Here is a 13157-nt window from a genome sequence, read left to right as displayed (position 1 = left end):
CCCAGCCGGGAATCGCACCCGGGCCCGTAGGACGGCAATCCGTCATTCTGACCACTCAGCTATCGGGGCGGACTGCAGTATGGTGTCAGCTAGACGGCTGGAAATACAGGTCCGTTTGTGTAGGGTTGCGATAAAGGGGGTATTCCAATAGGCCGCCCACCTTCCTACTGACCAAGACGTCCAAAACGACAGACATCCGCCCTTCTCCATTTCCATCATAAAATTGGATATTCCTGTGAACTCAATTCGGATGTTGCAAAAATCGTGACAGTTCTTCTTTAACCGTTGGTCCGCGCTACAAAAGTGTAATCAGCATATCGCCAAAATACTTCTGGCTTACGATACTGCAGTGGCTGTGCTGTTCAGAAGTATGAGGCCACATTCCTTTGGACATGCGTGTATTGCAACCGCTCGCGATATACAGGAATCCGGTTTCGAGTCCCAATCCGGCACATATCTTCATTGTCGTCATTTCATTATACAGCCAATGGTTGTCCATATTCACAACTGCGAATACATTACAGGTACCTCTTGCTTAAGTTCTGCCGAACCCAGTATCCTCTCCTCAAAATCTTCCATAAAAAAAAGTTTGCTACCAGAGGGGAGAGAGGACCATCAATGGCAACAGCGTCAATTTGCTCAACAAATTGGCTGTTCAATAAAAAGTAGGTTGTGGAAACGGCATGATGAAACAGCGATGTTTAATTCAACGATGACTATTTTGAACAAACTGAAGGTTTTGCCATGTATGGTCTTCTCCCCCCTCTAGTAGCAAACATTTTTAAAGATGATTCAATGGAGAGGGTACTTCATTCGCCAGAACATGAATCAAAAGTCTTCTGCCGATATGTTAGTGATACTTTTCTAGTGTGGTCCCACGGCTGAAGATCAACTGTGACGATTTCTTCAGCATATGAATTCCATTCATGAGAATATCCAGTTTACGATGGAAATGAAGAAGAGCGGCTATCTGCCGTTTCAGGGTGTCTGACTCAATCGGAAAGCATATGGTTCACTGCTGCACTCCGTTTACCGTAAGCCCACACATACAGACCTGCATTTAGAAGCGTCTAGCTATGAGCATCCTTCACAAACTACAGGCGTCCTTCGAGCGCTTGTGCACTGGGAACGGAGCTGCAAAACCACAATACGTAACAGCTTGGCAGATTAATACTTTGTGACGGACCGAGACTCGAACCTTTACCTTTCGGAGGCAGGTGCACTACCTACAGTGTGTTCCCATCAGACCTTTAGGAGGAAGAAGCAATACAATACATAAGGTAAAGAGGAGAAGGAAACGTTCAAGTCTAGGGCATTCCTCCCAGATGTTTGCACTATTTCGTTGAAATTAGACAGAATGATAAGGAAACATTATGTTAATTTTTCGGCCACCTACAAATATTTGCATTCTTCTCTGGTAAAGAGCGAACGGGGAATGCGAAAGTCTGGAATCTATGGATTACAGTGCCAGTATGGCAAAGCCTTCTGTACTGATTGCCCTGGGGAGAACAATATTTATTCGTATGGAATTACGAACAGTACAATGAATTAAGACTTTAATGATTCTTGAAAGAGGTACGTAAAATGAACAGGAAAAACATTTTTCATTCAACGCAATTGTATTTAAACACAATATAGATTTGTCATGTATATTGTCCTTTGTTATATGTCAAAAATATTAATAAATGTGTAATAGTTGACTTATTTTATGTAATTACTTTGTCTGGTCTCTATCTTGGATGAGGGTAGACGTGGGAAACATTGTAAGTGTACTTATGTTGCATTTTGCCTGATTGTATTTGTTTATTTGCTCTTAAAACCTTTATCTTTAGCATCCATACATGTTAGGAAACTAATCACTTAGTTTTTCAGAATGTCAGGATGCGAAATACAGCGCGAGCCTATGAAAGATTGTTGTCGGTCATTTGCACGGTCGCAACATCTTATTTGAATATTGCCAATATTAAATGGGACAGAGCCGCGGCAATAACTTACAAAGTTGACATTTTGATTATGTTATTTAACTTCAGTGTCATTTTAATTTATTTGCAAAAGTTAATAACAGTTTTCATTAAATTTTGTGGTTGCCACTTATCGGCTACCTTTTATCTCAGCTATATAAATTCACAGAAATTAACTTAATCCAAAATGATCAGTGATAAACATGCCACATAATAATATTTCTCTACGCGAACCCATGACATTAAAGCAGTATTAGTTTCAATGAAACAGCAACGCAAAAAGAACCTGAGATCTCTTACTAATATACGAGCTAGTACGATGCTTCACACCGTTCTTTACCTGTGTCATATTGCGGGTAAAACCTTCAAATAATATTTAGATAAAAAAGACTGTAATTTGCGCGTGATAAATTGTGTGGTCACCTTAGTTTGTCTGGCGTCATTTGATGTGTAGCTATACGTATATGTGTCTACAAATGATACAGTTTATGGAACAGCACATGTATACACAATTAAAGCGCACAACTTGACGTACGGAGCAGAACAACATACACAGATATTAGAAAAACAACACACTACGTTGTTCAGACCACACACACAGTACGTGAAAGGTGTGTCGAACATGATCGCCACACCCGCATTTCACAGCCTTTCTAGTGATACTGAGCATTGTATCTTCACAGGACATTCGACGGATTACTCTGCCACTCTTGGCCTCGGCGAGATACTTCTGTGATTCAGTTTTTAAGGAATTTGTGCACATACGGAAGATCTTATTAATCGTGACGGCGGCTTTCAAACCGATAACGCATGGGAGCTGCTGTTCTTCAGAAAGAAAATATTTTATGCCTAATGATATGTTTAGCGACAGTTAATTTTACTACTTATACTTAACTGCGCTTGCCCGGATCTAGACAGGTGTTGTGCACGTAGCATCGCCGTTACACATGTGCCTGCGCGCTATACATGAAACACTATTCGAATACGGCGCCCATGTAGAGGCTGCCTATGCGCGTGCGTCTCCGCGCCAATCTTTGATGTAAAGTTAGTGATTTGAAATAGCTGTCTCCAGTCTAAAACACTCACCTGAAGATGGCGCGCTGGTTGACAGCCGAAATATCGTGGACGTCATCCGACTGCAAACCCAAAATTTCTTGGAATACTATTTACTACGGGGAAACTTCAGGAATCACAAAGTGTGACATATTTTAAAGTTATTTCTTTCACATTTTACTACAAGTACACGTCTCAGTGAAGCGAGAATAGTCAACTGTCAGTTCCAGAAGTTGTTCAAGAACCATCCTCCATGAAGGTTTCCTAAAATTACTGCAACCAGTTTTATCCCATTTCGAACCACCTAGCTGTTCATCATCAGACCACAAACACACACACACACACACACACACACACACACACACACACACACACACACACACACACACACACTCCTCCCACATATCCTGCTTAACATTTCATTATCATAAATAAATAAATCAAAGTGATACTGTGATGTTAATTGTTTATTTCATAAGTGTGGATCAATTTTAGTTGAACAAAAGATAAATGAAATGTCAAACAAAATTTCGTTGCTAAAGTTGTGGATCCATTACCTTCCAAACTCATTGTTTAATACATTTTACAAATATCACATATCAGCTTTGCCATGTAACTACATGCTATTTTTGCAAGAGAGAAATAGATACATACTTGCTGTCGTCAGTGTGTATTACAAGAGCAGAACAAAGCGACTCTATGTCCTAACACGAGCTCTTTGACATAACTTTGGCTGTAGTCCTTGGTTTAATTACGTTTTGTAAAGCATGCGGAAGTTGTTACTTGTGGCTAAGTATGTGAAGTTCAGTACAATTAACGTCACTGGAAAACACTCATTATAGTTTGCAGAATACTGTGTGTAGCAACAGCCGACCAACGGATATTAGTAACTGTAAGTAACGCAACAAAATGGTGCTCATAATGTGATTAATTCTCGCCGCACTCAGTACTTATATGCATCGTTTATACATATTATCACAACTACACGACTCTCACACTCCTGTGGACAATCAATAAATATGTGCCATCTGATGATGGATCGCTAGGCGGTTCGAAACCGGTAAAGGGGTAATAAAAATTGAAGAACAAAACAAAAGGCGACTGGTTGCAGTAATTCCTCGACGCCTTTCTTCATGACAATCGCGGTAATCATCATCAACAATGGATAAAAGTTTCATTACCTGTGATTTCTGCGGCTTAGGAATGAGCTTTCAAAGTCACCAGATGTAACACTTTGAAGCAATGGGTACCCTCCGACGACTCTTTGAAATACTAATGCTCATCCCAAGAGATTGAGTAAATATGTCAGAGTTTATCCCGTTTGCGGTGAGCTCAGCCGCACTGGCAACAAATATTTTACGTTTATACCGTTCTGCGCTCTGGCTCTAGACGGGCAAGTCGGACCCGATCAAGCGCAATGTCATCCTCCGGCAGTGGCGTCACTGGATGTCTTGTGGTCATCACAGCGCTCCCACTGCCGTAGTCAGTTTTCGCGACCTGAAACCGTTACTATTCGCTCGAGTTGGCCTCGGCGAGGTTGAATGCACCCCAGACCAGTCTTCTCACCAATGAAAAATATCTAGCAGCACCAGGAATCAAACCCGGGTCTTCTGCATGGCAGTCAGCCGCGCTGACGACCCAGCTACAGAAGCGGGCTTTTACATTTTTAGCACCCACTTAGAGATTTTAAGAAAAAGTCATTTTGAGAGGTTTCTATTTGACTTGTACGTTCATGAAATGCTCTAAATGCCTAGAACACGTTTGTTCTACAGAAATGAATGTCAGGTCTATCACAGAAGTCACGAAACAACATAGATACAGAAATTCTTCCAATCCATATTTGGCATACAGCAAACCAGTGCTTACAGTATTGGTTAAAAACAGTCTTGGTTGCAATTTTAGCTGGCCGCAGTGGCCGAACGGTTCTAGGCCCTTCAGTCTGGAACCGCGGGACAGCTACGGCCGCAGGTTCGAATCCTGCCTCGGGCATGGATGTTTGTGATGTCCTTAGGTTAGTTAAGTCTAGGAGACTGATGACCTCAGATGTTAAGTCCCATAGTGCTCAGAGTCATTTGAAGCATTTTTGCAATTTTATTTTTTTATTTTTCAACGACGCGTTTCGCCTTATGTAAGCATCTTCAGGTTATCTTTTCAGGTGGACGCGAGTGACACCAAGATCTGCATAACGCATTTCCGTTCACAGGAGCGAGTAACAGAATTTTATGCGTTATGCAGATCTTGGTGTCACTCGCGTCCACCTGAAAAGATAACCTGAAAATGCCTAAATAAGGCGAAACGCGTCGTTGAAAAATAAAAAAAAACTAAAATTGCAACCAAGACTGTTTTTAACCAACACAGATACACTTTAAATACAATTAAATTCACAAATTACTTTCAGTTTCGTTACAGAGTCTGATACCACACATTTGTCGTTAGTGACCAATTTTGTTTTGTAGAGGGTCTGTCTCAAATGTAATAGAACCCAGTATGTTGTCCTCGGCGGCGAGTGATCATCAGAGAGAGGAGTATCGTGAGGAGTGCCCCAGGAATGTATGATAGGACCGCTGTTGTTCTCTCTATACATAAATGATTTGGCGGACACGGTGGGCATCATTCTGCGATTGTTGGTTGATGATGCCGTGGTGTACGACAGGGTGTCAAAGTTGAGTGACTGTAGGGAGATACAAGACGAATTTGACAAAATTTCTAGTTGGTATGACGAAACGCAGATGGCCCTAAATCTAAAACTGTAAGTTAATGTAGATGAGGAGGAAGATAAAACTATTATATTTCATTACAGTGTTACTAGTGTCGTTCTTTCAAAGCCAAGTCGTTTAAATATCTGGGCGTAACGTTGCAAAGCGATATGAGATGGAACGAGCATGCGGGAACTGTGGTAGCTAAGGCGAATGTTCGACTTCGGTTTATTGGGAGAATTTTAGGAAAGATTAGTTCACCTGTAAAGGAAGCAGCATATAGGACGCTGGTGCGACCTATTCTTGAGTACTGCTCCAGTGCTTGGGATCCGCACCAGGTCGGATTGAAAGAAGACACTGAAGCATTTCAGAGGCGGGCTGCTAGATTTGTTACCAGTAGGTTAGCACAACACTTAAGTGTTACGGAGATGCTTTGCAAACTCAAATTGAATCCATGGAGGGATCTATGTTGTTTGTCGTATGTAGCAAGGGAGTATATATATTAGGTGTAAGAATTCATATGTGCTTAGAAGGAAGCAGGTTGCAGTAAACCTATCTAGTGCCCGCCCGGTTGGTCGTGCGGTCTAACGCGCGGCTTTCCGGGCGGGAAGGAGCGCCTGGTGCCCGGTGCGAATACGCCCGACGGATTTGTGTCGAGGTCCGGTCCGGTGAACCGGCCAGTCTGTGGATGGTTTTTAGGCGGTTTTCCATCTGCCTCGGCGAATTCGGGCTGGTTCCCCTTAATCCGCCTCAGTTACACTACGTCGGCGATTGCTGCGCAAACAAGCTCTCCACGTACTCGTACACCACCATTACTCTACAACGCAAACATGGGGGTTACACTCGTCTGGTGTGAGACGTTACCTGGGAGGTGGCCGAACCGCACAATAACCATGAGTTCGGTGTGGGCCGGCGGAGGGTGAAGTGGACTGCGGTAGTCGTCGTGGGGTTGTGGACCACTGCAGCTGCGGAGGGGACGGAGCCTCTTCATCGTTTCTAGGTCCCCGGTTAAAATACAAATACAAATACAAACCTATCTAGTGAATCTTAATTTATGAATTATAGCTTCACCATCATCAACATGGAGCCCACCACCATAGTTTATGGGATCAAGACGCGACCGTAAGTGCCGGAATTGCCGAGATTATAGCGGGAATTCAATTAAAACTCGCCTTCTCGCGGACCAACTTCGTGACGTCACGCGCTCCACCTGCCAGTTGTCGCAAGCTCTGTGTCCCGCAGAACCTCCCACCTCACCTCCGCGGATGGCGCAGCGCCGTATATAAGAGCGGCCCGCTGCGCCTGGAGGCCAGACGACGAGCCGAGACCAGCCCAGACGAGAGCGGAGACCAGAGGGCTGACTGATGGATCGCTGGCGGGGCCGGGTGGCGGTGGTGACTGGCGCCAGCGCGGGCATCGGCGCCGCAGTGGTGCGCGCCCTGCTCCGGCACGGCGTCACCGTCGTGGGCGTCGCCCGGCGCGCCGACAGGGTGCAGGTGGGTGTGGGCCACCCAGTTACAGCTGGAGAGAAGGAAGGGGGTATGCCCTGAAGATGGTCACGCCACTCCGCCAGCTTTTCTAGAGCAGATTACAGGCACCAAGGCCTGGACTTATATCTTGGTCTCCCTCTACGATTTCGCCTCCCCTCCTCACACATACACACACACTTCCCTCCAGTACTAAAGTGGCGATACAATGCTGTACCTGAATGTGTCTTATGGACCGAGCCCGTCTTCTAGCCATTGCGCCATAAATTTCCTTTCTGCCCAATTTTATTCAGTACCTCCTCATAAGTTACGTGATCTACCCATCTAATCTTCAGCATTCTTCTCTAGCACTTCATTTCAAAAGCTTGTACTCTCTTTTTATCTGAACTGTTTATCGCCATTGTTTCGCTTCCATACATGGCTACACACTAGACAAATACTTAAAAAGCTTCCTTACTTAGATCTGCATTCGATGTTAATAATTTTCTCTTCTTCAGAAACGCTTTTCTTGCCATAGCCAATGTACGTTTTCTGTCCTTTCTACTTCAGACATCATCTGTTATTTTACTAACCAAATAGCAAAACTCATGTACTACTTTGAGTGTCTCATTTCCTAATCTAATTTCCTCAGCATCACCTGATTTGATTCGACTACATTTCATTATCCTTGCTTTGCTTTTATGACGTTCATCTTACTCGTATATCCTCCTTTTAAGATCCTGTCCATCACATTCAGCTGCTCTTCCAAGTTCTTTGCTGTCTCTGACAGAATTACAATGTCACTGGCAAACCTCAAAGTTTTTATTTCTTCTCCTTGGACTTTAATTAACACTCCAAATGTTTCTTTTATTTCCTTTGCTACTTGATGCATGTGCAGATTGAATAACAGCGGATACAAGTCTGCCTCACTGCCTTCTCAACCGCTGCATGCATTTCATGCCACTCTCATTACTGCCGTACTAATCGTGCATAGCTTTTCGCTCACTATGTTTTACCACTGCTACCCTCAGAATTTCAGAGGGTGTATTCCAGCCAACGTTGTCAAAGCTTTCTCTAAGTCTCCAAATTCTGTAAATGTGGGTTTGCCTTTCCTTCAACTTATCTTCTAAGATAGGTTGTAGGTTCGGTATCGCCTCTCGTGTTTCTGTACAAATTGTACATAGCTTTTCGCTCACTATGTTTTACCGCTGCTACCCTCAGAATTTTAGAGAGAGTCTTCCAGTCAACGTCGTAAAACGTTTTCTCTAAGTCTGCAAATGCTGTAAACGTAGGTTTGCCCTTCCTTAACCTATCTTCTGAGATATGTCGTAGGTTCAGTATTGCCTCACTTGTTCCAACATTTCTACAGAATCCAAACTGATTGTCCCAGAGGTCGTCGTATGCCTGTTTTTCCATTCTTCTGTAAGGAATTCGTGTTAGTATTTTGCAACCATGACTTATAAAAGTGATAGCTCGGTAATATTCGCAGCTATCAGCACCTGCTTTCTTTGGAATTGGAATTACTACATTCTTCTTGAACTCTGAGGGTATTTCACATGTCTCATACATCTGGCACACAAGATGGAACAGTCTTGACATGGCGTCTCTCCCAAGGCTGTCAGTAGTTCTGATGGAATGTCGTCTACTCCCGGGGGCCTTATTTCGACTTAGGTCTTTCAGTGCTCTGTTAAATTCTTCCCGCAGTATTATATCCGCCTCGATTTCTATAACGTGACCTTTCACTTAATGTCCCTCCTTTCAGCTTTCCCTTCGTTGTTTAAGACTGGTTTGCTGCTGTTTCTCCGGAAGCCTGTTTAGTTTTCATGTAGGCGGTATCTACTTTTCCCGTAGTGAAATATGTTTCTAAATCCTTACATTTGTCCTAGTAATCCAAAACTGAGTTCATGTGAATATGAGCAATCATATCAAACCACCAGGCATGACAGTGTTCAATCAACGTGGATTCTAGCCGTTTGCAATCCAATGGGAATGTGCGCCCAGTTTGTTTCTGTCTTACTCGAAACATAAGACGTCGAATAAAGGCGCTCTCCGTAGAATAAAGGCTTGCTTCTCTGCCAGTTGTACCCCACCTTCTCTACTGAAAAAAAATACCTGCACAGTAATGGAATGTGTAATATACGTCTGTTGCTGACGTGAACTGCAATGAGAGAACAGGAAAATTCTAGTACTTGAGGTAGCCATTCAAGAATTTTAAGATCAACTTATTAAGTTGGCCTAATTCGTTTAAGTAGGAAAATGCATGACGAGGAGAATGAATGTAAAGAACGTGACATGTTGCTTGACTGTGTCAAGTAAATGCATAAATGAAATAGTTCACAACATACCTGTGATTCATACTTGATTTTTTGTTGATTCGCACTACGAAACTGCTATAACTTTCACGTGTTGGACTTGCGTCTGACTTGTAGCTATCGGCTATTTGTGTTTTTGTGAGGCGAGTATGTTTCGAGACTCGGAACAGATCCCACTTGCCGTTACTTCATGCGAATGGTGATATAGTCAGTTTAGACATACTCCCTACTACTGATTCTTTGTAAGTGTCTTGCGATTTATATTTTGATAAATTTCCTTACCGTTTGGCTATGTATTCTCACTGCCTCTGTTACTTGTTCACTTTTCTGAGATCAGTTACATTAAATTACATTTACACGTTCTTTACATTCATTCTCCTCGCCATGCATTTTCCTACTTAAACGAATTAGGCCAGCTTGATAAGTTGATCTAAAACGTCTTGAATGGCTACCTCAAGTACTAGAATTTTCCTGTACTCTCATTGCAGTTCACGTCAGCAACAGTAGAAAACACTACGTATGTTATACATTGCATTACCGTGCAGGTTCTTTTATTTTTCTCAGCAGAGAAGGTGGGGTACAACTGGCAGAGAAGCAAGCCTTTGTTCTACGGGGAGAGCCTTTATTCGACGTCTTATGTACATAGTCGTACGATGTCCAAGGATGCCGTTGTCGATACGCTTACTAAAGACAGCTATTAGCGGGTCATTTCCCGTGGCTGCGATATCAACGGTCTGTATTGTTGAAGGTTCTGGTTGTTGCAGTTGTGTACCAACAGCTGGGAAATCCCAGGCAGAGAGTGCGTGCTTGTGAGACGTTGGAGTGAGTCATTCGGTGGCCAGTGGTCGATAGTGGCGGTTGGGATGCGGTCCAAAAATGCCGACAAGAAGAATAAATAGTTTGAAAGTGATAAGAGGAAAGAGTTGCGACAGTAATGGAATTTTCAGGGTAATCAGTTTGGTCAATCTAAGTATGAAGAATCATAAATTTTGAACAGTCTGAGGATCACAGTGCGATACATGAATGGTAGTTATTAGTAGCAAATTTATTTAATTTAAATATGTAGGTAATTTAAACATACGTAATGAGAAGTAGGTGAAAAAACAGACTTACGGGCTTTGTGGGATGAGCTATGTTAGAGTCAGAGAGACAAAGCAGGGACCATAAGCTTTCTGTACATGATATAATATTCTTCGTTTATGTAGAATGGCTTTAACCATTTCAAAAGAACTGTTAAATATAGTTCCCTATGCGTGTAGGGACCTGTGCGTAAGGTGATTTAAGCGCACGATTCAACTGAGTATCTGCAGAGGTACCTGTTGCAATAACACATATTAGTCGTCCGATTGCCGTGAAATTTGTAACGTCCCGCAATTTCCGATCTGTTAAACCATTTGACCGTCTGATCGCATAGTCGATTTCCGGGAACAGGATTATTTTATTCTAATAGCACCGAATCAAAATGGGGAAACATATAGGGGAGAGTTTTGAACCATGGAACAAATTTCAGACTTTCGTCCCTGATTTAAATGTAATATATTTTCTTAATGCATTTTTAAACAATGACCTTCAGAATCCAGTGTTGCAGTCTTTTTCTGAAAATATCAAAATTACTAATACCATCGTGTACCTAGGAACAAATTTTAAAGCGTTGCAAGCGAGAAAATATTGTCAACACTGTATTTAGTCATCTCTGTGTTAAATTATGACACACCAATAATAAGTGAAATCGAACTAAGCAGAAACATCAGCAAAAACGGTTTCACGTTCAACAAACTTTGAAACTGTAGCTATAAGAAACTAACACAAATTTCCATTTTCATGACAGGTAAGTTTTTAAGGCACTAATTATACAAAATTGATCTGCAAATATCAAATGCTGCATGGTAAAAGGCCTAAGTGATGCATTACCGACAGAGTATGGCTCAGCCGTTCACACATTATATAAATAATGTTAAAAATATATAGAACTGTACTTACTATAAAATTCTATAACTGAAGAATTAACAGCATACTCAAAATAGCACGTAAACATGTATAGCTCGAAACATTTACAAATATCTCACAAAACACAACCTCATGCCTAGCAACAACAAAAACAGTAGAAAATGGCGGAAATTGTTTACTGTGGTCTGTAATGCGCATTCTTTCATGTGATTCTACAGTCAGTGAGTAGACTGAAGTATCGACCAAAAAACATTGTTTGTCACATTTACACTATCCTCTTGTGATATTCGCTATTTTTGACTTCATTAAAACAGCAAACACGAGTAGTTAATACTTTCAGCCAGAAGGCAAATACTTGTTTGTAAAGAATGATTAATATATAATAAGGCGTCGCATGGCGACGGTGGAATTTTCTAGATAATGTAATTAGTCGTCTTTGGGCGGCAATATAAACAGAAAAGTACGGATGGATATGCGATCCTTCACTATTTTGTTCGCTGGAGAACAAATGAAGCCTTCAGCGCTAAAAAGACTTGTACTGTTTTTCTGAAGTAAGACGGACGCAGATTTGTGGCGGTCTGATCTAATTATTTTTACTAAATAAATAAAAACGTGTTCCGTCTAAGTTTTGAGTGAAGTGTAGGAAGAAGAACTGTTGTAACTTACCGTGACGAAGCACGAGCGACTCAAGAGGACAATGGCTATATAAAAGAGCGCTCAATGGACATGATACGGACATAAAAAATCTACCGTCATTGTAGTATTAAGCTTAAGGTACGATATATGTTTTAGTTATAATAAATATTTGTTCTGGGAATACTGAATCATTTAGCAGTGCTCATTCCTATTATCTCCTCAGTATTATTTTCATTTTAATTATGCATTTTGCTAATATTACAGACTCCAAGATCAGCAGTCCAATGTGCGTGTTACATTGATAAAAAGAAAACTGTTTTATCGTCTTCTTGCATCAGCTTTAATATTGAATTTCTCTTTTGTGTGATGTTACAGTTGTTTTTGTGCCCTTAAGAACTTTCTGGTCCCTTAGGAAATTGTTTTGTCATAACAATAACTTCACAACCGGGTATGATCGCATCTACGATCATGAAGTAATTAGAAAGACGATAACGCAATTTCTTATTCAACAGCACGCTAGTTGTGACTGCCTCAAGCCACGCGAAACCGCAAGTAAAAACTATTCACATCTCATAATGCAATATTTTATGACAATGGTCAATCCATGATTCTTACGCCAATTGTGATTGATAAAACAGTTAGTTAAATCTCAATTTCCAACTTTCCATTGAATAGCAACATCACTTCTATTTTGTAACATCACACTTGGCGCCCGAACAGGGACTTGACCAAAAATTAGATCAAATTCTTGGAAAATTTTCTATGTGTTTGTGTTAATAAATGTTCTGTCGTTTCATGTACACATCGTATCTCTGTGAGAATAACGGTCAATAATGCAGTTTAATTACCGAGAGAAAAGAAAAGAAAAGAGACGTGAATTTGCTGAGACAACATAGCGGTATTCAAGCCATCAAAAAGTAAGTCAGAATTTTGCATACGCAGTGTAGTGCTTCAGTAGCAACGTTGCTTTTCCAAGTCGATCCACATCCTTTCTATCTCCTTCCCGCTATAGAAAATCTGCTTTATTTTATCTTTCAAAGTAAAATTCTTCGTAGTCTGATAATAGAAATTATTTCTCCCCATTGT

The 13157-nt window shown here is 41.5% G+C and overlaps 1 protein-coding gene across 1 annotated transcript in view; it reads left to right on the top strand.

The window, feature by feature from the left end:
- Positions 1–7074: 7074 nt before the first annotated feature.
- Positions 7075–13157, top strand: part of LOC126456487 (farnesol dehydrogenase-like) — a 64838-nt gene continuing 58755 nt past the window's right edge. The window contains exons 1-2 of the mRNA XM_050092238.1: positions 7075–7249; positions 10253–10310. Of these exons, the coding sequence (XP_049948195.1) occupies positions 7075–7249; positions 10253–10310 (233 nt within the window). The remainder of the gene's footprint in view (positions 7250–10252; positions 10311–13157) is intronic.

The sequence above is a fragment of the Schistocerca serialis genome, chromosome 2, assembly GCF_023864345.2.
Source record: "Schistocerca serialis cubense isolate TAMUIC-IGC-003099 chromosome 2, iqSchSeri2.2, whole genome shotgun sequence".
Lineage (NCBI taxonomy): Eukaryota > Metazoa > Arthropoda > Insecta > Orthoptera > Acrididae > Schistocerca > Schistocerca serialis.
This window is presented reverse-complemented; position numbering and strand designations above follow the sequence as displayed.